This window comes from Elephantulus edwardii, unplaced genomic scaffold (assembly GCF_000299155.1).
Source record: "Elephantulus edwardii isolate Elephantulus edwardi_28Jun2011 unplaced genomic scaffold, EleEdw1.0 scaffold00137, whole genome shotgun sequence".
In the NCBI taxonomy this organism is placed as follows: domain Eukaryota; kingdom Metazoa; phylum Chordata; class Mammalia; order Macroscelidea; family Macroscelididae; genus Elephantulus; species Elephantulus edwardii.
The window spans coordinates 2312550-2338489 of NW_006399887.1; the positions used below are offsets into that span (position 1 = coordinate 2312550).

Here is a 25940-nt window from a genome sequence, read left to right on the forward strand (position 1 = left end):
TTGTCATGTGCTGTAGAGTCAACTACGACTCATAGAGACCCTTGACCAATAGGCTGAACCTTGCCCCTATCCTGTGTCAACCTCTCTGTCGCTGACATATCTGCCCCATTGCCATAGTATTAGATGTGCAATAAGCATTTCTGTAGTTAATGACTTTTTAATAAACTGAAACATTTTTTTCAAGAAGGCAATTGCTAGGTAGTCAAACATCTCCCTCTTCGCAATGACATTTGCCTTTAAATTTTACTTGCTCTTGTTAATGAGCTAATTCATGTGTGCTGATGAGGGGGAAGTATTAGAGATTGAGTTTGGAAATTAGTCCAGAAGACTTAAGGCCCGTGAGAACCTCGGTCTACAGGACCCTGAGACTAGACTGTCCCCAACTGCTCTGAATGGGATTGCCTTAGAAGGTCCTGGATAGAGAGGGAGGAAAATGTAGAAGAAAGCTCAAAATAATAATAAAAAAAAAAAAGAACGAGGCTTATGGAGCAAAGAGAGACTAATGAAATAAATTTATAGTCATCCTTCAGTCCTGAAACGGAACATCTGAATTTTCAGAAAAACCATGAACCAGTCTGTAAGGCGAGCATCCCTCCTTTGAGCAATCAACCATTCAAGATCAAAAGGGCAGGCTTTGTGCAAGAGCAAAGTTTAGGAGGCAGGAGGGGTTAGGAAAGAAACAGGAAGAGAACTGAGAAACCCAGAGAAGTGGGATTAAGGGAGTTACATTGTGAGGACTGTACTGAATGACATGAAACAAAACGTTTATGAATTGCTGAATGCAAAACCAGTTTACTCTGTAAACCTTCACCCAAATGACAATAAAAAGGAATAAAGAGATTAGATTTGCAGATGGTTGCTGGTTAAGACCTATGACAAAATGAAAGGTTGCTTTCCAAATAGATGCAGTGGGTTCTGAAGACGTTTTCAGTGTTGAACAAAACAAGCGTTCAGTCACAGCACAATGATTTTCTTTTACTTCCCTTAGACCTTGATCTGCCAGCAGAGTACTCTCCACCAGAAGAAAAGGAAAGCCAAGGTCGCCATGGCTTCGGTGTCCACCCATGAAAACCAAGAGAAAAGTCACCATTTCCCACCACCAAGCAAGCAGGTATATTTTTAACTTGGGGGTCAGCTAGATGAAAATCATACAAGATTTTTGGGTTTTGTTTCTTTTTCTTTCTGGCACCTGTTGGGTGGGCTCAGGTGAAATGAAGTGTGGAAGGAAAGATTTTAACTGCCTTGATCAGGAGATTTTAATATCCACCCCCACCCCCCACAGCCAAATGTCTTGCTTTATTTTCTGCTCAAATCTTTTTCTCCTCTGTCATGTAGTTACAGGTTTGGGCACTGTTCACACCAACATTATTTATGTGCAATTAGAAAAACGGCCCCATTGCATTTTAAGGTTAATATATCACAAACAAAACCTACCAAACTATTCAAACCTTGATAACATGAGCAGAAACAGTAAAAATGAAACAGCAACCGCGCTCTTCTCTGCTTCCTGATGAATGGGGAGATTTTAAAATTTATTTCCAAAATCCCTTCTTTCCTCTTCCTGGTCTAGAATCTAGCTTAACTAGTTCTCGTGTAGGCTGTTGGTGACTGAAGGTGTTTCCCATGACAGAGCAAAGCACTCAACAGAACCTAGCAGAATCCGTGTTTTGCTTGTGTTTACATTGTTGTGACTGAGGTTAACTCTCCAAAGAAGCATCTGCTGTGCGAACAGTTGTTCCTGGTCAGGATAATAAAAACAAAACCTCAAACTCTGTGCCTTAGAGTCAAAACCTACTCACCGCTGACACTGCATTGGGCTTCTGAGACTAGAGATTTCACATCTTTCTCCCTGCGAGCTGCTGGTAGATTCGAACCATCAAAGAGATACAGCCTTTGGTTTAGCACCACAACTAACTAGGCCACCAGAGCTTCTTAATCAGGACATCAGAGAATTAAGAGTCCTTAATTGTCAAGTTGATTATCAGCCTGGGAATCTAAGTAGTAACAGGAGCACAGCTTCACAAATGACTAAAAATGAGCATTATGTATGTTTCAGAGACACATAAATGAAGATAACAGTGTTTGATGGAGTTCATATTCTCTGGGGTCAACTTTATGGAGAAGGTGAAGTTTAGGAAAGTAAAATAAACAAGTATCAGGCTCGGGAAGCACTTGAACACCTGAGTTGCTTCTGAAATGGAGAGCCATCAAACATTGATGCCAATTAAAGAAAAGGATCAGCTGGGCTCTGCTGAGGGAGTCTGCAGGAGTATTTAATCCCCCTCTCCCCCTCCACACTCTCTCTCTCGCTCGCTCCCTCGCTCTCGCTCTCTGTCTCCCTCTCCCTGTGCTCTCCCCGTGCATGCCTGTCTCTCTCCCCCCTCTCTCCCCGTGCTCTCTCTCCCTGTGTGTGTCCCTCTCTCCCCCCAACAAGTCTCTCTCTCTCTCTGTGTGTGTGTGTGTGTGTGTGTGTGTGTGTGTGTGTGTGTGTGCGCGCGCGCGCAGACATGCTTTGGAAAAAAAGGCTTCCACAGCCCAAAGCAAGAACAAATATTCCAATTAGGAAGAAGTTGGAGTGCTGGCTGTGGGGTGATTGTGTTGAAGAAATGATTAAGTGGAGAACGAGAACATCTGTGGCTAAGAGACCCCTTCTGCCTTCTCTCATACTGGGCCGTGGGCAATGGTAGAAAGAGGAGGGAGCTTGTCAGTGTGGGTTTCTTACACACCTCTAAAGGCATTCCTATCATAAGGTGTCACCTTGTCAATATGGCAGCATACATGTACAGTGCAAGACAGTGTCTGACCTGAGGAAAAGTACTCAAGAAATGCCATTCCCATAGACAACGGTTACAAATGATAAAAGGAATCTTGGTAGCTCAGTGATTAAGTGCTCAGCTGCTAACTAACATAAAAGTTGGTGGTACGAACTCACCCAGCAGCTCCAGGTCAGAAAAACTGGCAAGAAATCTTCCATAGATATTAGTCAAGAAAACCTTAGGGGACAGGCCTACTGTGTCACATGGGGTCACTGTGAGTTGGAATTGACTTGCTGGCACCTAACACCACACCACAAACAATAAGAGTCTAAAAAAGGACCATGGCAAAGCCAGCCAGGTAAACCTTAAAAGCTAAAGAGCCACAAGCACCTCAAAAACAGAACAATAAACCCCAAATAGATAAATAGCCAAGGGCATACATTAAAAATCCACACAAAAGGATATATAAGTGTGACATTTACAGACATACATAAAATATATTGTTTTTTTAAAAAGCTAATAAGCTCAATATATTATTGCAAATGGTCTCACCCCAGGGTCAATTGAGGGATTGTCTCAATACTTGGAGAAAGGGAGTCTGGCTAAAGAAAAGAGAGCCACAATTGCAAAAGCTCCGAGGCTTGGGACATTGCTTAATGGCCAAAGCATTAAATGACAAGCAGGGTTACTTTAAATAGTGAGAGACACCAGATAAAAAAAGATAGTCTGTCCTAGTTACCTAGGGCTGTGACAACAGACACACTACATGTTGATGTCTTTGACAGACACGTATTCCCTTGGTTTGGGGGCTAAGAGTATGAATTCATGGCACCAGCTCTAGGGGGTAAGTCTCCCCCTCTCTCTTCCATCGTGGGGCTGTATTCTTTCGAGATCTCCATGTGTCTTGATGCTTGCGAGAATCAAGGAAGTTCTCAGTGCAAAGACTTGAGTCCAAAGGATATGCTCCACTCCTGGCTTTTGTTCCTTCATGGCACTGAGTCACTCTAATCTCTATTTGCTTGTTTAATCTCTTCAATACTTTTTTTTCTGAAGGAGATTGACTCACAGTACAACCTGATCCTATAGATGGCATTCTGCCTCATTAACATTATATAGGTCAGGGTTTACAAGATACAGGATAATTGCATCAGGTCATAAAAGGGAGAATGAGGATATAATGCTCCAGTGGCTTAGTCTGCAGGGAGATGTGCTGTTAATCCACAGGCCAAACCTTGCTGTGGTTCAAATCCACCAAAGACCCTTGAGGAGAAAGATGGGCAATCTTCTTCTGCACAATTTATAGGCTCTGAAAACCTGCTAGAGGGTCAGATATGAGTTGGTTCCATCTCAATGACAATGACTGTGAGGGGTTTGTAGATTTGTTTTGTTTTGTTTTGAAAATCATGGACTAGCCAAGTTGACATATTTTGGGGAGGATACAATTAAATCCATAACATGATCCTACAATGCCAGCAAGCATATGAAGACACTCATACCTGTTAGTCATGTGTTGCAGACCGAGGGTCCTAAATGATGGGGTAATTTTATAATTATTAATAATGAGACAAACAGCCAGGAATGAGATAGAGCAGAGAGCATAAAACAGAGGGCCAGCAGTTCTCAACTGAAGACCCCAAGTCATGTTTCTCTGTGTATATATTGATAATCTGGGGAAGCAAATAACAAAAGGAATTCCTTGTAAGTGAAGGCGAATTTTTCTCTATTGTCTACATAATGCTCTATCTCAGGAAGTATTTCATAGGAAGTAACACTCCCTCTGTAGGGGGGCCCTACCTTTCTCCTGCTGCAGGGAGCAAACAGCTCATTTTCTGGGATATGCCACAAGAGAAATCCTAATTTATAAATCTGTAATTCCTTCAATTCCTGAACAAGGGTTTTGGTATAAAGTTTGGCTTCCCATAGTCATGAGCAAAATGCAAAGCAAACAATAAAATACCATGTTATAACTAGTGTTTTTGTTGTTAGTTGACAGCAAGTCTACATGACTCATGGGGACTCCATGTACAACAAAACTACATGTTGTCTGATTCTTCCCATCTTCACCATTGCTGTTGGTATGTCAGAGTCTGTTGGGACAGCCACTGAGTATTTTAACAGCCTGCAGATAAAGGACTTATCTTCCAGCAGTTTATCAGGCAGCATTTTGTTGTGAGCTGTAAGGGTTCCATTGGCTAGCTTTCAGAAGTAAGCCACTGTTCATCTTTGTCTTGGTCTCGAAGTTCCACTGAAATCTTGTCCACTATGAGTCACCTTTCAGGTATCTCAAATACTGGTGACATCATCATAGCAACACGAAAGCCACTGCGATGTGACAAGCTGGTGAATGCATAGTGGTTAACTTGGTTATACTTAGGAAGCTGCCAATGTTTAGAAAACTGTGTCATAAAATTCTTTCTTTATTCTCCTTTGGAATACAGCTTAACTGTAACTATGCAGGCTGCGTAGTCATAGTGGGCCTGGTGTGGGAGTAGAGACAGATACAGCCATTGAGAAAAGTATTCTAGCTTTTTTGAAGTAAGAATATGCATGTGGCTATATTTTACACAGAGACATATTGTTCTTACAGGAAGCTATAATGGGAATGTGGTGGAAAAGACTTCGGAGCACCCTGGAGAATTATGCCACATAATTCTGACAATTCATAATTGAAAAGCAATGGGCAATATATTAGACATGGATGAGTCTCAAAAAATAGAGCGCTGAGACTTTGTTAAAACATTAATGTGTGGGGAGCTCTGGTGGCCTAGTGGTAAGGAGCTGCAACTACAATCCCAGAGGCTCACGGTTAGAATCCACCAGATGCTCTGCCGGGGAAGGAGGGACAATCTCCTCCTGTACCAGTCAGATCTGATTTGATGGTGCACTCACACAAAAATAATAAAATAAAAATTTTTTAAAAAAACACACAAAACATTGATGTGTGTGTACGTTGTTATTGTTGTTGTTGTTGTTATGTGCTGTCAAATCCCCTGTAACTTAAAGCAACACTATGTACAGCAGCTCTGAAGCCTGCCCTGTCCTGAGTCAGTTTCAGGCATTTGCTGTGTGTATGTCGTCATCACTAAACAGCTGAGCTCTGGTGGCTTCTTGCTGTTGAGTACCATCGAGTCAGAACTGACCCATAGCTGACCCTCCAGTGGGCTTTCAGAGGCACTGGAGGAGATTATCCATCCTTCTTCTGCAGACCACCTAGTGGTTTCAAGCTGTGTGCCTTCAGGATTGCAGTCCAGCTTCTTGCCACTAGACCACCAGTGTGGTAAGAAATTCCCCTGCCAATCCAAAAGCATGTGGTTCAAACCCACTAGCTGTGGAACAGGAGAAAGATGGTCATTCTAAATTTAATACCTCTATAAAAACCCCTGGAGGGTCAGCTATGAGTCCATTCCAACTAGGACAGTAAATTACAGAGGAGTAGATTGTCCATCTTATTCCTGAGAAGAAGCTAGTGAAGTAGAACTGTGTGTCTTTGGGTTAACAGCACAGCTTCTTAAAGCTAGGCCATCAGATCTCCTACTTTGTGGGTTGTTGTTGTTGTTGTTATGTGCCATCAAGTCACTTGTGACTCATAGTGACCCTATGTACAAGAGCCCTAAACTCTGCTGTATCCTGTGCCAACCTCCTTGTCTCTGACACACTCATTCCCACCACCCCAATCACAAAATCGATCCATCCCATCGAGGGTCTTCCTCTCCTGCCCTGTCCCTCCACTCTCCCAAACATGATGTCCCTCTCCAAAGACCAGTCCCTCCTTGGAACATGCCCAAAGTATGTCAGATGAAGCTTCAGAATCCTTGCCTCCAAGGAGCGTTCTGGCTTTACCCTCTCTAGGACAAACCTGTTTGTTCTCCTAGCAGTCCGTGGTCTATTCAACACTCTTCTCCAGCACCACAGCTCAAAGGCATCAATTCTCTTTATATCATCCCTAGACACTGTCCAACTCTCTGATGCAAAGCACGTAATTGGGAAGACTGTAGCCTGGATCAGGCTTACCTTAGGCTCCAGCCTGACGTCGTTGCTCTTCAATACTCTTGAGAGGTCCCTCACAGCTGACTTTTCCAATGCAGTTCGTCTCTTGATTTCCTGGCTGCTGGTACCATGAGTATTGACTGTGGAGCCAAGCAAATGAAAGCTGTGGACAATCTCAATTTCTTCCCCATCCATACTGATGCTGCCAATTGGCCCAGTGGTGAGAATCTTTATCTTCTTGATGTTGAGCTTCAATTAGTATTGAAGTCTGCAGTCCTTGACCTTCTGAAGCAAGTACATCAGGTCCTCCTCAGTTTCAGCAAGCAGGGTTGTGTCATCTTCATAATGCAGATAGTTGATGATTCTTCTACCAATCCTGATGCCACATTCCTCCTCATACAGCCCAGCGTCTTGGATGATCTGTTCTGCATACAGATTGAAAGAGTATGGAGACAAAATACATCCCTGATGGTCCCCCTTTTTTATTTTGAACCATTCAGTGTCTCCCTGCTCTGTTCTGACAACTGCCTCTTGATCCAAGCATAGATTTCACATATGTACAATCAAATGTTCTGGGATTCCCATTCTTCTCAGAGTCAGCCATAGCTTGTTGTGATCCACACAGTCAAAAACCTTTGCTAAAAAAAAAAAAACAAAGAAAAAAAAACCTTTGCTAAGTCAATGTAGCACAGATAGACATTCCTCTGATGTTCTCTACCTTCTGCCAAGATCCATCTAGTATTAGCTATAATATCCCTAGTATCACAACCTCTTCTAAATCCAGCCTGTACATCTGGCAGTTCTCTGTTGACCTATTGCTCTAATTGTTTTTGAATAATTTTCAACAGAATCTTGCTTGCATGTGATATTAATGATGTTGTTGTTGTTGTTAGGTGCCATCGAGTTGCTTAAGACTCATAGCAAACCTATGTACAACAGCCCTAAACTCTGCTCTGTCCTGTACTGATCGCACTATCTCCAATACACCCATCCCGATTACCCCAGTCACTGAATCAATGCACCTCATAGAGGGCCTTCCCCTCTTGCACTGTTCCTCCACCCTACCAAGCATGATGTCCTTCTCCAAGGACCGATCCGTCCTTACAGCATGTCCAAAGTATGTTAGGAGCCTCAGAATCCTTGCCTCCAAGGAGTCACCCGGTTTAACCCTTTCCAGAATGAATGTTTGTTTTTCTAGCAGTCCATGGCACCCTTAATACTCTTCTCCAGCACCACAGCTCAAAGGCATCAATACTCCTTAGTCATTGTCTAACTCTCTGATGCATAACAAGTTATAGCAAAGATCATGGTCTCTATCAGATACACCTTAGTCTCCAGAGAGTTTGATAATTTCCACCCTCTGTTGGGTCACCTTTCTTTGGAATGGGAACAAATATCTATCTTTTCCAGTCAGTTGGCCAGCTGGCTGTATGTAGATATTTATCTCACTCTCTGTAATCACCATCGAGCCAATTCATAGTTGACCCTCCAGCAGGCTTTCAGACCTCTTTATCCTGCAGAACTGCTGGTGGATTTGAACAGTCCACCTTGGGGTTAGCAGGACAACTCCCTATACACAAGGCCATTAATTGTTATTTATCCCTGAAAACTTGCTTAAGGATCAGTTATAAGTCAGTTTCAACTCAACTTCAATTTTATAGTTTTAGTTATGTCAGTATTTTACTTGTTGACACTAACAGTTTACACTCAATGTTTAAGCAAAGGTTGTTAGTTCAAGCCCACTCAGTAGCAGTATGGGTTAAAGGCTTGGAGGTCTACAAATAAGAAAACCCTTTGAAGCTCGGTTCTACTCTACAGCATATGAGATTTGCCTCTGGTGGGAACTGACCAGATTTCAACACTTTATATCAATTGTTGCACCAGAAATTATATGGAGAGCACTTGCAAATGGTCAAGATACAGATGTTCAAAATTAAGAGTTAACTATGTAGAATAATTAAAAGGTAGTTCTTTGATAAATTCGTTGTCTAAAAATGCTTGCAGAAATAGAAATAAATTGTAATACTGTATATTGTAATACTCTGAGTAAGAAGAGACCATGTTTGTAAATACTGTAGAGGAAATACTATACCTCTCTTCATCCAGAAAGCAACATCTGAGCTAAATTTTAAGGAAAACAACTAGGCAAAAGGTCTGAATAACCAGAAAATAGTGCCTGTGGTAAGCACTGAATTTGACTCCTGACCAAACGTCTGACTCCTGTCTTTTAGATAACGTTACCACTGTGGTTGTTAGGTGTCATTAAGCTGGTTCTGACTCAGAAAGAAAGAAATACCATTGGGTCCTGACCCATTCTCACAATCATTGCTTTGCTTGAGCCTGCATTTGCAGCCAGTGTGCCAATCTCCCTCACTAGGGTTTTTCCTCTACTTTTCTGACCCTGTCCATTACGGAGTCTGTTGTTCCTATCCAGGACTAGCTTGTGGTAAGGTGTCTAAAGTATATAGGTAAAGTTCTATCATCCTCACTTCTCATGAGATGTCCAGGTTTGTGCTCTTGGGAAGCTATAGTATATGCAATATTCTTCTCCAGCACTTCAATTCCAAAACATCAGTTCTTCTTTTGTCTTCCTTCTTTATTGTCCAATTTCCACATGCATGTGAAAATACCATGGCTTGGATCAGGCATATTTCAGTCTTTAAACTGACTTCAAGAGATGTCCTTGGCCCATGGAGGCTCTCAAAAAGGCTAACACTATGTGGTTTGAATCCATGGATGGCCCTCTCCTACTGTACAATTCATATAATATTACTGATATTGTGGCATGATTTCCTGGTTTAATTTGCTGTGCTAAAAATTTAAAGGACAGCTGTTTGGCCAACCAACTGGAAGAGATCCATATTTGCCCTCATTCCCAAGAAAGATGATGCAACAGAATGTGGAGATTATCAAATCTTCAAGCAAATTACTGCTGACGATCATGCAAAACTTCCATGAATACAAGCTGGATTTAGAAGAGGCAGTGGATCTAGGAATATCACTGCTGATATAAGATGGATCCTGGCTGAAAGCAAATACTCGAAGAATGCCTATCTGTGCTTTACTGACTATGCAAAGGCATTTGACTGTGTGTGTCGTAACAAATAATGGTAACATTGAAAGCATGGGCATCCCAGAATACTTAGATGTGGTCATTTGAAACTTAAACCTACGCCAAGATACTATTGTGTGAACAAAGAAAGGAAATAATACATGGTTTAAAATTAGACAGGTGTGTGCCAGCTTTGTATTATTTCACCATACCTATTCAATCTGAAAGTTGAGCAAATTGTTCAAGAAACTGGACTCTACGAAGAAGAACGTGGCATCAGGAATGGAGGAAGACTCATCAATAACCTTCATTATGCTGATGACAACCGTGCTTGGTGGAAGTGAGGAGGACCTGAAACACTCGCTGCAGAAGATCAAACACTGCAGCTTTCAATAAGGATTGCATCTCACCATCAAAAAAACAAAAATTGTCACCACTGGATTGACAGACAACATGACGATAGATGGAGGAAAGATTGAAACTTTATCTTACTTCAATCCACACTCAATACCCTTGTTACCAGGGTAGTCAGGAGATCAGGATATGTATTGCCCTGGGAGAGTCTGCAGTCAGGGACCTATCCATGTTACTGAGGAGCAGTGATGTTAGCTTGAGGACTAAGCTGGGCTTGATTCAGATCATGGTCTTTTCAATAACTTCCTATACAACTGGGAGCTGGACAATGACGAAGGATGACAGCAGAAGAATTAACGCCTTTGAGCTAATGTTGGAGAAATGTGCTCAATATCCCACAGACTACCAAAAGAGCAAATATGTGTCTTGAAAAAGGTGCAGCCAGGGTTCTCCTTGAAGGCAAGGGTGACTGAGTTTCATCTTTCATACTTTGAGCATGTTGCTAGGAAAGGCTATTCTTTAGAGAAGAACATGATACTTGGAAAGGTGGAGGATGAGTGAAGAAGAGAATGACCCTCAACCAGGTAGATGGACATAGTGACTGCAGCAATGGGCTTGAGTGTGTCAGAGATTGTGAGGATGGCACAGGATCAGACAGGGTTCAGGTCTGTTGTTCACAAGACCATGACGAGTCCTACTCCATGGCACCTAACAACAACAATTCATATTAACTGGCTGGCTGATCTCACATAGCTGGTGATGGAAACATCAGTAGTTGACAGAAACAGCTTAGTATCACCTCTTCTAATGATGTCCAAACCATGGGTCATCCCTACCAACCCTTAGAAGCACCTCTGTGAGTAGCATGGCAGGTACTGTGACTGCTTAGACAGAGGCATGACAATGAGAAAGGAAATGAGTCCAGGCTGACCAGATGTCTCTTCAGCGCTCTTTCATCACTGAATCACTCTTTGATTTTCCAGTTGGGATTTCTTCTGTGTCTGAGCCCACCCAGAGTTCTTGCAGTGGAAGCTCTCCCTGAAACCAGTGACTGCTTTGTGCTGGCAGCAAGCACACATTCACACTGTGTAACAAGAGTGATGTGTCCTTCCTGTCAAACAAAGCAGATGAGTTTTCCAATGATTTCGGTTAACTCACCACATAGCTTTCTTTACAGAGCCTGTTATTTTGTCCAAAATCGAAAGTCCACATCCACAGAGGAGAGATTGTAAAGATTATCCGAGAATGTCAAGAAGAAAGTTTCTGGAAGAGAGGTAATTGTACCCCTGTTGATCTTTTTAATACTGTGTTCGCTTGAGGCTTTGGGAGGAACTAATGATTAAGCATTCAACTACTAGCTCAAAGGTTCAAATTCACCCAGAGTCACCTCAGAAGACAGGCTAGTGACAGGTCTTGAAAATCCTGTGATATGTGGGTCTTCTCTGACACACAGGCAATTGCCATGAGTTAGAATCTGCTCAACAGAAACTAAGAGCAATAGCATATTGGCTGTAATAAATTACCAAGGCTGTCATATTGGAATTATGGTCATCACTTGGTTTTTATCAAGGACTTTGTGGAAATGCCTCATGAAGTTTGACACTGTTTGGGGCTTTAAATGCATGCTGGGACTCTTTAGGACAGAAGGCAATAATTAAGGGTCACTTTCCCTCACTTTTCAAATAGCAATACACACTTATCACTCTCTGTGCCCAAGAAAGTGGACTGTTAGTTAGAATTTCTGGACTGCCAAAGGGCAACAGGAGCAACTCGTTGCCATGGTTTCAGAACTGACTCATAGCTGACCCTCCAGCGAGTTTTTAGATGCTGTCAATCACACCAAGGAGATTGATTGCCTATCTTTCTCCTGAAGAGCAGCTAGTGGATTTGATCTGCCTGCCTTTGGGGTACACAAATCCTTACCCACCAGGCCACCAGAACTCTTTTGCAAAGAGAAGATCTTCCTCAGCCTCACTAGACAGTAAGCTTCACAGAGTTCAGGAGCCATACCGAATTCACCACTTCTCCCCAGAGCCTCACACAGTGCCTCACACACAGAAAATCAGAAATATTTGTTGAGTGAATGATAAATGGTAGCAGTTCGTTAATACTTCTCTTGCATTGTCTTGGAAATAGCCTTACCTGAACTGCTTCCTCTTTCTGGCCCAGCCTTAATAAGATCAAGCTGTGTGCTGAGGTTAATTACAATTTTAAAAATTTGTGATTCATCACTTGAAAATGACATAGCAGTTATCACAAGAGTCCACAATTAAGGTTGCATAGTGGAATGTACTTGGGCTGGTGGGAGGGGTGCAGGGGTGGGGGAGATTGTGTACCAGGGAAGGAGTGTTTCTTTTACTTTTGAAAGAGAGGAGCGAACTGGGGGGTGGGGGGGAAGGCTGGACAGGGAGAGAAGTGCAGCAATGAATGAATGGAAATCCAAAATCTCTGTAAATGCTCATTAAAATTATTTAAAAAAAAAAAAAAAGAAAAGAAAAGAAAATGGCATAGCAAAGCCAAAGGTAGACCTTTGCTATTTTGCAACATTGCTGATACAGGGATCAATTTGTACTTAGAAATCTTCATTTTCTGTCCTTAAACTATTCAGATTCATTTTCAACTTTGTTAGAAGTAATACTTTCTCAAAGTCCTTATTCACTATGCATTTCTGCTTATAATCCTAGAAATCCGTGTCTCTTCTGACATCCATGAGTACATAATTTAATTGTGAGCCCCAGTGAGCTGTCATTTCAGTATGACCCATTTGTCTACCAGCAGGCAGTGGGATGGAAAAATCCGTTGCCATTTGATTTGTCTTGGTTGTTAAGAAGTGCTAGATGTTTATTACTGCTCTCTGCTTTTGGAAAAGCTTATTTAACACAATTTGAAAAACTGGAGTCTTCACCAGACTAAATGAATTGCATGTTTTAAAAATCACAGCTAAATATCACACATGTTTACCATGAATATAATCTTCAGAAAACAGGCAGGTTCAAACTGCGGGACAAAAGGTTGTGAGAGATTTTAAAAAAAAAAAGGTATAAATCAAGGATCTATCCTAAATGAAAGCATATAAGAGACAAATGATAATGAAAAGAAATCTGTGATCCTTGACTTCCACAGTTGGAAAACAAAATTACAGAGGATGTTATTGGATCACTTGGGGAGATTTTAATATAGATAATGTATTAGTTCATTTCATCATATTTACATTTTCATTCTTAAATTTGCTAATGATTATGTGGAGCAATGTCCTCCTTTTTAGAGGCTACCTGTTGGAATATTTAGTGATTAAGAGACAGGATGTTTACAATTAAAACTAACTTGAAAAACTATTAAATAGGAAGAGATAAAACAAATTTGGAAAAATGTTCACTTTCTATTAACTTGAACAAAGTGGATGCAGGAATTTCTTATGCTGTTTTAAAATCTACCTATTACTCATTCACTTACTGCTGTTGAATTGGCTCTGACTCACTGCCATTGGGTTCCCAGGGTTGTAAATTGTAACGAGAGGTGATTGCCCATCTTTCTCCCACAGATAGCTGGTGGATTCAAACAGCTCGCTCTGTACTACGCAACCAGAGCTCTCTAACATATATAGACCTGAAAATTTAAAAATCTACAGTTAATGGAAACTGTCACATTCAACATCTAAGTGTACATACACTTATATGTATGATTTGTGTTCTGTGTAGAAAGCAACATCCATCCCTGAGGGATGCTCAATCACTAACTGAAAAGTTCGAGATTCAGGTCCATCCAAAATTGCCTCAGAAAGAAGACCTAACAATCTGCTTTTTTGAAAAATCATCCTCAGTTATATGGTGATTGATTTTATAAAACACAATGCATGGAAATGATTGTATGGAACACACATACTATCAGCCTTTGAAAATCCTGTGGAGCACAGTTTGGCTCTGACACACATGTTACCATGATTCATCATGAGTCAAAGTTGACAGAGTATTATGGACTTAAATAAAAAATGCATTGCTGTTGAATCAGAACCAACTCTTGACTGGCCCTCCACTGGGTTTTCAGAAGCTCTAAATCACTCAGGAGGAAATTGTCCATCTCTCTCTCAGAGCAGCTGGTGGATTTGAACTGTCTACCTTTGGCAGCACATCTCCCTATCAGCTAGGTTACTAGAGCTCCCTTAGCTTGGATTTGGTTCTTGGTAAGTTAATTAAGTGTGCCAAACTGAATGCATTGGGCAGATTCCAAGAATAGTTTGGAATAGTAATAAATAATTAAAAGAGCAAATGGAAAAGACTCATTGCTAAGATAGGACAAAGGTCAAGTTTATAGTCAATTTCTATGAGATGTCAACTTTTAAACTACCAATATTGAAGGGCATTTTTGTTTTACAGCTCTGCCTTTTTCTCTTGTAAGCATGCTTGTCACGCAAGGACTGGTGCATAAAGGTAAGTACTTATAAAGGTTGAGTACTTTAACATAAGACAGCCCAGTTTTCTATGTCCTTCCCAGAAATTTATTTAGTGCTGGGCATTTATTGGGGGGGAGGGTGTTTATGTAGGATAGAGGGAGTATTTTGTTTATTTCTTTTTGTTTATTTCTAGTCCAACTGCCTATCATAAACAGAACAACAGCTCTCAAAAATATGTGCAAAAATCCTCAGGACCTGTTGCCAACCAAATTATTTTAAAGTAGATTATCCCAGGTTGTCTGGGTGGACCCAGTGTAATCACAGAGGTCTTTAGAAGTGAAAGAGGAAAATGGCAGAGAGATCAGACTTGGCCCAATGCTATTGGTTTTGAAGGAAGAATAGGGCCATAAGCCAAGGACTGTGGATGGCCTTTAGACATGAATGTAAAGAATGAAGTAAAGAATTCTCCCCTTGATCCCCCAGGAAGGAATACAATTCTGCATATAATTTTATTTTAGCCCAGTAAGACACTCTTGGCACCAGCACTCAGGAAATCAAAAGATGAATTGCATTAGAAAAATCTGCTGCCAGGGACCTCTCCAGAGTGCTGAAGACCAACAATTTCAGTCTAGAGACTAAAGTGCATCTGATCCAGGCCATGGTCTTCACAGTTACTTGCTATGTATCTGAGAACTAGACATCAGTAAAGATGATAGAAGAAGAATAGATGCCTTTGAGTTGTGGTGCTGGAGAAAAGAATAGAACGTACCATGGACTGCCAAGAGAATAAACAGATCTGTCCTGGAGAAGGTGAAACCAGCAATGAATTTTTAAATTCGGCCTCACATACTTTAGGTATGTTGCCAGGGAAAGCCAGTCTTTGGGAAAGGACATCAGGCTTGGAAGGGTGGAGGGATAGCACAGGAAAAGAAGACCCTGAATGAAATGGATTGACAGGGACTGCATAAATAGGGTAGGTCTATCAAAGACAGTGAGACTGGCTGAGGATAGGGTGGAGTTCAGAGCTATTGTACATAGGGTCACTAGGAGTTGCAGGTAATTTGACAGCACATAACAATAGGAAGACTGATTTTGGACTTGTGATCTTTAGAGCTATAAGAGAATAAATATGTGCTCTTTTTTTAAAAAAAAAAGGTGATTAATTTCCTGTAATACTACTAAACATTTCTTCTTTCTTAAACTGTCATTTGAGTATAAGTTTACAAAGCAAATTGGTTTTCCATTCAACCCCTCATACACATTTTAGAACATTAAGTGCAATTCTCACAGTGTCACTGCTCTTTCCTCCACTTCCTCGCTGGGATTCCCAATGATCCTTCTGTGAGGCCCTTCCATGCCATCTCTGATCTTTATCCCTGGGAAAACCATTTTGATCTTGCGATTGATCATTCTAAGGATTGAGTATCTCCCTGGTGTTAGTGTTTGCCTTAGTACACCTGTCTACTCTTTGGCTGAAAGTTGAGCCACAGGGTAAATATTCTTTTAAGCCACTAAGCTTGTGGTAATGTGTTAAAGCAGCCATCAGAAACTAATACAGAGCCTTTCCCTGTATCAGAGACCTTGTGTTTCCCAGGGCTCCTGTATGTGGTCGGGGAAATTGGTCACTGCACAGTGGGACATTGAGAAGGGACAACAGCTGAAGTGCACGTCCCCATGAGAGGCTGCAGCGACCTAATTCCTCTAACAGCCTGTGGGCCTCAGCAAGCACCTTGCATCTCTCCACACCAACCTCACTCTTCCACATAGTTTTGTTTTGTTTCCTATCTCTGCTTACTCATTTGCTTTTTCCTCTCTGCCAGCCCCTGGCCAGTAATCCAAAGACGTTTCTTAGTATTCAGGTAATAATAAGGCATCTGACCCTCTTTAAGTCCATTTTATCGAATACTGTTGGTTTCACTAGTTACTTCATCTCACATAGTTCAGGCAGGTTATCAGCAGATGGCAACCACTGGGAAAGGGCGTTAGACTTAGAAGATTAGGTCAGTGAAGGAGAGCAAGACCTTCAAAGAGATGCATGTATACAGTGACTGCAACAATGGGTTTGAGCACATCAGATTTTTTAAGAATCATGCACAGGATTTAGCAGGGTTTCTGTCTGCTGTACAGACTTGTTACAAGAGCGTGCACAACGGAAACTAATTACAACCTAGCCACAACAGGAAATGACTAGAACTTTAAACAAAACATGGAAACATCCCAGATGTCCAACCACAATCAAATGGATTGAGAAATTATGGTACATTCACACGATGGACTACGACACAGCACATAGGAGCAATGATTTTGTAAATTATTACCTAACTTGGGAGGGACTGAAGAGCATTATGCTGTGTGAACTAACTCAGTCCCACAAAGACAAATACTATATAAAACCATTACTGTAGAATAAGTATGAAGATCCAAGGGGTGCAGGGTGGGGGAAAGGTTGAAGCAGAGGGGTGAGCGGGTGGGACGGTGGGGGAGTTAATCACAGGGTCGTACAATTTGATGGGGGGGTGAGGGAAATGGGAAAGATCTCATGTAAAAATAATGTATTGGAATTTTATAAATAAACTGGTACTAAAAAAAATTTAAAAAGGAAAGAAACATCGTACCCACCAGTAAACATGAGGGAAGATGTTCCCTTCCTTTTCAGGGTCTCAAGGTCCCTATGTCTCACTCTCTAGGAGAATCTCATTTAGCTCAATATTACACTTGTTCACAAAAATGATTTGATTTTTATACATCAAGATATTCTTCTTTTAGAAATACATTCATCAATCATAACATGCTTTTATCGAACTTATTTTAAATGCAGCAAAAATATGGCAAGGATAATCATGACTATTCTGTTTTACAATGTCAAACTAGTAAAGAAATCTTCCATCTCTTACAAATGCAAGAATATTTTTTTAGATCTGTGTTGTAGACTACTTTGACGGTTATAACAAGTGACGTCAAGGTGAGTGGCTTAGAAAAACAGATTGATTATAAAGAGGGTCTGGAGGTCACAAGTCAGAAATGAGTCTCACTGGGATAAAATCATTGTGTCACCCACCAAGGCTGCATTTCTTGTGGGAAATTTTAGCAAAGAATCTGTTTCTTTGCCTTTTCAAGTTGTGCAGGCTGCTCACATTCCTTTGTTATCCTTATTTTTGGTCCAGGATTTTGAAGCTCTGTTTCACATACCTTGGGCAGGAGAGACCAGTCCTCTGGAGGAGGGGCGCATCATTCCTGGAAGGGTTGAGGGACAGAACAGGATAGGAAAACTTCGAATGATATAGATTGACACAATGACTGGGATAATAGGGGTAGATGTGTTGGAGGACTGGCTCAGGATAAGTCAAGGTTCAGAGCTATTGTTCATAGGGTCACTATGAGTCATACACAACTCATATAACAGCAACAACTATAAATTTCTAAGCTTAAACTTTCTATGTGGAGTTAATTTGAAGGAAATGGAATAGTAATGGCTAGTTGCTTTGAACCGAAGTACAAGCACTATTTTGATGTCTTTAGTATTAAATTGTCTCTTATATTCTCTTTCTACAAATTAAAGCTAATGTGTACTACTTGCCTAAGATGGTTATGTGGGCCAAGAATTCATCCATAGCTTCTTAAAAAAGCAACTCTATAGATAAATGTTTTTTTCACATTTCAGTATATTAAGATTTTAAGTCTTTTTTATAAATGTTAAGAAGTTATGAAATGAATAATGTATTTATATGTTATTCTTTAGGTTATTTAGCATCTAATCCAAGATTTGGATCATTGCCTAAAGTTGCACGTAAGTCATAAACATGGGGTGGGGGGGAATAGACTTATGCTGGGAGAAAAAAATGTTTATAGCAGCTTATAATATAAATGTCCCTGTACATTAAAGTTGAAAGGGGTTTTACATTTTCCATTAAAAAGACTTTATGAAAAAATTTAAAAATAAATAAATAAATGTCCCAAGCTAACCAAGCTGCCTGTATTGACTGAAAAATTCAGTCTTCATTTTTTGCCACTTTGCTTTTCTTTTGAAGACTTTTTGATGTAATTCTCACAAGTGTTAGATGGCCTTATATAATTCTCATTAAAACACAAACTAAAAAGAATGTTATATCTTTGATATCAAATGTTACAACTCATAACTGACCCTCCAGCAGTTTCCAAGGCTGTAAATCATTCTTATAAATCAGGAGAGTGCCCATATTCCTCCTGAGGACCGGCTGTTGGATTGGAACCACCAGAGAAGCTCAACCTTCAGTTAGCAGTGTAACTCTCTATGGACTCCGCCACTGCAGCTCCCCAAGAAGATCTAGCAGGATCTCTAACTACATGTCAACAGTGGAGCCACTGGATGGTGGATTCTTAGTGATTTTTATATTCTTCTTAGAACTAGTCTTTTTTTAAGATAGCAACAAACTTATTATAAACTTGAGTTTTCATTTTCTTCCAGTTTATATACATAGCCCTTTTATGTACAGTGAGGATGTATTCCAGTTCGCAATATGAAAGGTTATTCCCAGTGGGAGTCACAGGAGAGATTGCTTTCATAGTTGATGGCTCAAAAGGTTAACATACTCAGCTGCTAACCTCCAAACGGTTGGAGGTTCAAGTCCACTGAGAAATGTTTTGAAAGCAAGGTCTATTGATCTACTTCTAAGAAATTGCTACTATGTGCTTTGAAGTCAGAACTGACTCTCAGCCATGACTCAAGCAGATGTATACACACTCATGTTTATCGCTGCATTATTCACAATGGTGAAGAGATGGAAGTAGCCCAAGTGCCCATCAACAAACAAATGGATAGAAAAACTATGGTACATTCCCACAATGGAATATTATGCAGCACGGAAAAACAATGCCTGGAAGATACTATGCTGAGTGAATTATCTCAGTCATAAAAGGACAAATACTGCACTGATATAAAATAGGACTGACATGGGAAGTTAGAGGGGAACTAGGAAAAAAGTGGGTAGATAATGAACACTACATTGGGACATATGAAGGGAAGAGCTGATAGAGAGGAATGTATAATTAGACATTTTATGTATGACAACAACCTGGAAAAAGAAGTGCATTGCAAAGTGAACTGGAAGAGGGAGAGGGAAGGAGGGAAATGCGCAACAATAAGTTCATGAAAACCCAGCCTTTCTTTAAACCTTTGTTAAAATCACAATAAAGAAATGGGAAAGAGGCAAGAGCTGACTCTCATAAATGGCCCTCCAGTGGGTTTTCAGAGATTTTAAATTACATAGGCAAAGACTCTCTGTCTTTATCCCTAGGAGAAGTTGGTGAGTTTGAACTGCCTGCCTTTAGGTTGGCAGCACAACTCTTTACCCACCAGACTACCAGAGCTCCCTTCAAGAAACTACTGTTGTTGTTCTGGGCCATCAAGTCAGAACCAACCCATAGCTGACCCTCCAGTGTGGTTTCAGAGGCAGTAAAGCACACAGAGGAGATTGTGCTTATCCTTCTCCTATGGAGCAGTGGTAGATTTGAACCACGTACCCTTGGGATTGCAGCACAGCTGCTTACCACTAGGCCACCAGAGCTCCCTTACTAGTGACTGAATATCCTTTGGAGCCCAGCTGTATACTGCTACATCATGTCATAATCAACCCACCAGTCTGTCTTTTACTTATCAAGGAGGAAAGGTGGGGGGCAGGGAGAAAAATGCAACAGTGAATGACTGGAGGCCCTAAGTCTGTAAACTTTCATTAAAATTAATTTTTTTTAAAAGCCCCCTCTTCTTTGTGACCTCTCTTTCCTGCTCTGTCCTTCCCAAGTCCATAAAGGGGATTAAGTGGTCTTCTTACTCAGTGTCCAGAGGCTGCCCACAGCCACAACTTAGACCTCACCATTTGACTCCTGATTATTCCACCCTCACCTTTCCTGGCTCGGAGACAATACTTTTGCCTACGTCCTCCTGACCTCTGTATCTTTAGTTAAAATCCAAAGTCCCCGACTCCCAATGTCACTTTTTAATGTTGTTGTTAGGTACTATCAAGTCTAGTACAACTCACAGTGACCATGTGAACAACAGACCTGAGCCCTGTCCTACTTCTGTGCCATCCTTACAATCTCTGACACGCTTGAGCCCATTGGAGCTTCAGTCACTGTGTCACTCCACCTGGTTGAGGTTTTCCTCTCTTTCACCCTCCCTCCACCTTTCCAAGCATGATGTCCCTATCCAAGCAATAGTTTCTCCTAGCAATGTGCCCAAAGTATGTGAGACAAAGCTATATCAAATTTGCCCCCAGTGAACATTCTGGCTGCACCTTCTCCAAGTCCTATCTGGTTTTTTGTAAGTCAATGGGAGCGTCCTTCTTAGAGATTTCTTTTTGGTTCAATAATTTATCCTAATACTTGAGAATAAAAATTATTACTTGTCTGTCAGATACCGTTCTAAATCTGAGTATTCAAATTAAGACAGACTAGGAAGAAGGATTGGCCATTAGCTTCCAAAATAGCAAACTTCGAAAACCTTGTGTACAATAGAGCACACTTAGACTAGCAGATATGGCAACTGAGGCTGAGCCCTCAAGTATGGAAACACAAAGGAGGAGGCAGCAGGGTTTAGGGCTGTTATACATAGGGCCCTATGAGTTGCAGGCAACTCGATGGCACATGACAACAAACAACAACAACTCTTCTTGTTGTTGTTGTTGTTGTTGTTGTTGTTTGGTGCCGTCGAGTCGTAGACGACTCATAGCAACTCTATGAATGAACAGCCTGAGCACTGTTCTTACATAGTTTCCAGAGGCAAGCCATTTCGGAAGTAGAGCTGCTCCTGCTTCCAGGCTTGTTTTAGTCGGGAAGCTCCAGCCAACACTGTCCACCATGGGTACCCATTACCACAATTGGCACATCACTGTCACAGTGTTCAGCATCACAGCAACCACAAGTTAACTCTGTACAGCAATGCACAGACCAGTGCTATACCACCTAGAAGAATGTTTGACAGGAAAACAATTTTAACCCGTCCTGAGGGCCACAGATTAAAATCACCCACCTTCGGCTTGGTAGCATAACTTTCTTTCCACTATGCCAACGTAGCTCTCTCTCTGTAAAGAAAATGCTGGAAGAGGATTAAGAGAAAGTTCTGAACCTTTTCCTGATCCACTTTTCATAACCTGTTTTTGCAGTTGCTGGTATCTTGGGATTTGGACTTGGAAAAGCATCCTACATACGAACATGCCAGGCTAAATTCCATTCCTTTGAAGACCAACTCCGGGGGTCCGGTTTTGGCCCAGGGCATAACAGGTTTGTAATCTCTTCTTTTTGAGGGATTATAAATGAAGATAAGTTTAGGAAACGGAATGACAGATCATAGCTGATCTTGAAACAGGTTGTTAAGGGATGTAAATCGCAGGGGACGAGGCCACCCACCTTTCTCGCAAGTAGCACTTGGATTCAAACTGTGTGCCCTTGTCTTGGCAGCACAGCTCCTTCACGCTAGGCCACAGAGCTCCCCATAGATAAAGATCATTATAAGAAATGAAATGAAAGATCATCAACCATTGAAAAATACTAAAGTTTTTTAAAACTTCATGTGTTTAAGAAGCTCTCCAACCCTCAATTTTTTAGTTCTTGCCACCCAACTTTACTAGTTATTCTTTAATATTTCTCTAAATTACATAAAAGTTTCATTTGTGCAATAAATATGTTACAGTATCAACTGTGTTCAAGGGATTTTTGAAAGTTCCTAAACCATACCTTAGTGAAAGATATGGTTTCTATCATCATAGGCTACACAGATATTTAACAACAACAACAAAGATGGTTTTGGTTTTTTTTTAAAAAAAAGAAGACTATAAAGAGTCAATAAATATCCAAGAGGTAAGTTTTCAACCACTTATCCAAAGGTTTTAGAGAACTCTGGTGGTTTAGCGGTAAGGGATTGTGCTGCCAACCCCAAACCACCCAGTTCAAATCCACCAGCAGCTCCACTGGATGAAGATTATCATGCAGTCTCCTCTGTGATTCCCTGCTAGAGAGTCCGCTATGAGTCAGTTCTGACTCAACAGTGCATAACAGTGATCACGAGGTTGGTGGTTTGGAGTCAAACAGCATCTCAGTGAGAGGCAGGTCCAGTGTTCTGCTCCTATAAATAGCACAGCCTAGACAATCATGGGGCTACTTTGAGTTAGAATCTATGTAATTGTACTCACCGTTACTTACAGCCTACAGTTGAGAACACGTTTGCCTCCAGGCCACTCATTTCTCGCAGAGGATTCTGTCTGAGAGGCTGTAGATGAAGGAGCTCCGGAGGCACACTGAGCAAATGCTGGGCTGCCAATGGAAAGGTTGGCTGTTTGGAGCCACCAGAGCTCCATGAGTGAAAAGACCTGGCCAAGTGGCTTCCTTAAAGATTCTCAAAGAAAGCACATCACCATCGAGTCAGCACTGACACGACACTGACTGTCCACTGGGTGTCTGAGGCTGTAAATCACATGTGAGGAGACCTTTCTCCCAAGGAACCTCTGGTGGATTTGAACTTCCAGAGAGGCCCAGTCTTTGGATTAGCAGCTCAACTACATACAAACTACAGCACCAGAGCTCCCTAGAGGGTAGAAGTCTAAGTTAGAGGTGGGGTAGAGTCTGACCCTGTACAACAAAGTAGAATAAGTTGTAATCTTTATGCAAACAGACTGCTGCATTTCTCTGCCATGGTGTGGTAAGTGGCTTCAACCTTCCAACCTTTCCACTGGCATTCAAGCACTTAACCACTGAGTCACCAAGGCACTTGAAAAGATAGGAAATAAACAACAACAGAAGAAAACCTCCCACACTTCCTGCTGCCACGTTGATACCAATGCCCAGGGACTCTCCATCGGGTGTGCAAGGTTGGAGAGCTTTAGGGGGAGGAGACTTCTAATTTTTCGCCTGAGGTGCTACTGGTGGATTAAAACCGCTGACCTTTCAGTTAGCAGCACAACATAAAAGGTGCTGTGCCATTATGCCTCCTTAGGAGATAGAAAAGGGACTTGTCTGTTCAACCTATTTTCCCCTAATCCCATGCTCTTTCCATTACATCAGCAAGGTCACCACGCAGTCGTTAATTTTATATTTATAGACAACACCAACTCCAGCCCCTCCTCGTAATGCTCTGTTTGGGAGACAGCTTGCTGAGGAATAACTGGCCACGTGATTCTCATCTGTGTGGAGACAGTGGCGGGGGCGGGTGGGGAGCAGCATAAGCAGAGGGTTTTGCTGACTGCTTCCTCTTCCTGTTTAATTATGTGAGTTTCTTCTGCAATTAAGCAACATTGGGTTCCAGAAAAGCGATAAGCACAAGACTAACATTTCCAATTTTCAGACAATTCTCGTTGTTCTGGTCTTCATGTGGTCAAAGTCAATGATCTTTCAAGGTCACGTTTAAACTGTACCTTCTGTGAGTGCATTTTCACTTGTCCATTCTGAGCTATAAAGGGCAGCCCTGGAGGCTTCAGAAGTGGGCTTGCATGGATACTAGTAACCAATTACAAGGGTCTATATGAAGGACTACTAACTAGCACATCTCAGAGGAGTTGTCTCTCTAATTAAAGAAAAGCAGAACAGAGCATCTAAACTAAGTTGAAGTTTAAGACAAGGATGAAAATGAAGTCATCAGGGAAGGCTTCCTGGAGGAGATGATGGTGGTTCACTTGAATGTTCAAGATTCTTTACAAAAGTTGTTCTATGAAGTTCTTTGAAAGGGATTCTAAGCCAGGAGTAGCATGAAAAGGAGAAATGTTTACTTATTAAGGGGACCACAGATAGCTTCTGTGGTTAGAGCATAGGGCAGTATTGGGGAGTGGCAGAGGGCAGACTTGAGAGCTAGGCAGCCAAGGAGGGACCAATTAGTAGCAGGAGGAATTTATATCATGCTAAGAATTTCGACTTTGCTGTCAAAGCATTGACAGTAAGCATTGAAGTAAGTGATAAAAAGGAGAAGAGAGTGGCCTTGCAATAGCAGCTTCTGGCTTTGCTGCCTTCACAGTCATCCTTCTCACCTAAGTCATTAACCGTTCTGCAATGCAGCTCTCATGCCATCACCGTCCCTGCTTAATTGAAAGACTTTTGATTGCAAGCTCTTTTATAGCAGTAGACACTCATCAGTGGGGAGGGTGTTTTTAATTGAATCTCTTCGGTTCTAAAGCTTTAATGCTGGGAAAGACCTTGAGGACCTTTATGCTTCGTATGCTAATAACATTCAGTGACAAAGCCATTCCTTTTGCCCCAGTATTGCATTAGATCCTGAAGAAATTGTTAAGCAGCTAGATAACCAAGAGAGCAGGGATTCTGCAAATGTCATTAAAATTTTTGTTTTCATTGGAAAAAAATGTGGAAAGGTACACATGTGCATCAAATAAGAGGCGGCATCACCAGACCTAAGTGCATCATTGTGGTTGTTGCCCAGTCAAGTCAACTCCATTTTATGACTAGGTGTATAGAGGGAGCGCTGGTGGCCTTGTGGTGAGAATCTGCACAGCAATCCCAAAGGCATGCAGTTCAAATCCACCAGCTGCTCTGCGAGAGAAAGATGGGCAATCTCCTTCTACGCAGTTACTGCTTCTGAAAACCCACTGGAGGGTCTGTTCCAACTCAGTGGCAAACAACAACAACACAACAGCATGTGTGCAGAATTGAATTGCTCCCTAGGGTTTTCAAGGCTAATGTTAGTGACCTCTCAAAAGGAGGTCGCCAAGTCTCTTTTATGAGTGGGGTACTTCTGAGTAGGCTCAAACCATCAACCTTTCGTTTAATAGTTGAGTGCTTCACTCTTCCCTCTACCCACTGACTCCTTGTTTTCTGTGTTTTCGTTATGTACTGTCAAGTCAGAACAGACTCATAGTTGAGCCCTCAGCTATGAGTAAATCACACAGGAAGAGATTGTTCATCCTTCTCCCAAGAAGCAGCTCATAGATTTGAACTCCTTGCCTTTGGGTTGGCAACGCAACTCCTTACCACTAAGCCATCAGAACTTCTCCCTTTAAATGCACAGACATATAGTTATATCTTAGATAAATACTCTGTGTATTTTGACGTTTTTTGTGCTATGGGTAGAACTACTCAAATTTTAGCAAGGTCAAAATATTCCACCCCTCAGTAATTCAGCTTACAACTGTGACCATCTGTTTCAATAAAGGCCTTTTCTTGCTGCTGTTCTTAATGTATTAATCTTTGTTTTGAATGAAAATGTAGGCATTTCAAACCTAGAAGCAGTTCCTTTTAATACCTGGAAACTTAGGCGAGAAAACATTAGCATGGCAAATGTCGCTGTGTTAAGACCAGAGTTTCTAGTATTGGCATACAAATAGTGATCTTTTTCTGCTTCTGTTCCAGGCACTGTCTGCTCACCTGTGAGGAGTGTAAAATCAAGCATGGATTAAGTGAGCAGGGAAGTTCTCAGCCTTCTGCTTCCTAA

General features: G+C 41.4%; 1 protein-coding gene across 1 annotated transcript; it reads left to right on the forward strand.

Moving 5' to 3' along the window:
- The first annotated feature begins 1045 nt into the window (after positions 1-1045).
- Positions 1046-25940, forward strand: OCIAD2 (OCIA domain containing 2). Its single transcript, XM_006894153.1, has 6 exons — positions 1046-1111; positions 11327-11423; positions 14523-14576; positions 18279-18326; positions 21676-21793; positions 25859-25940. The coding sequence occupies exons 1-6, from the start codon at positions 1046-1048 to the stop codon at positions 25938-25940; spliced, it is 465 nt and encodes a 154-aa protein (XP_006894215.1).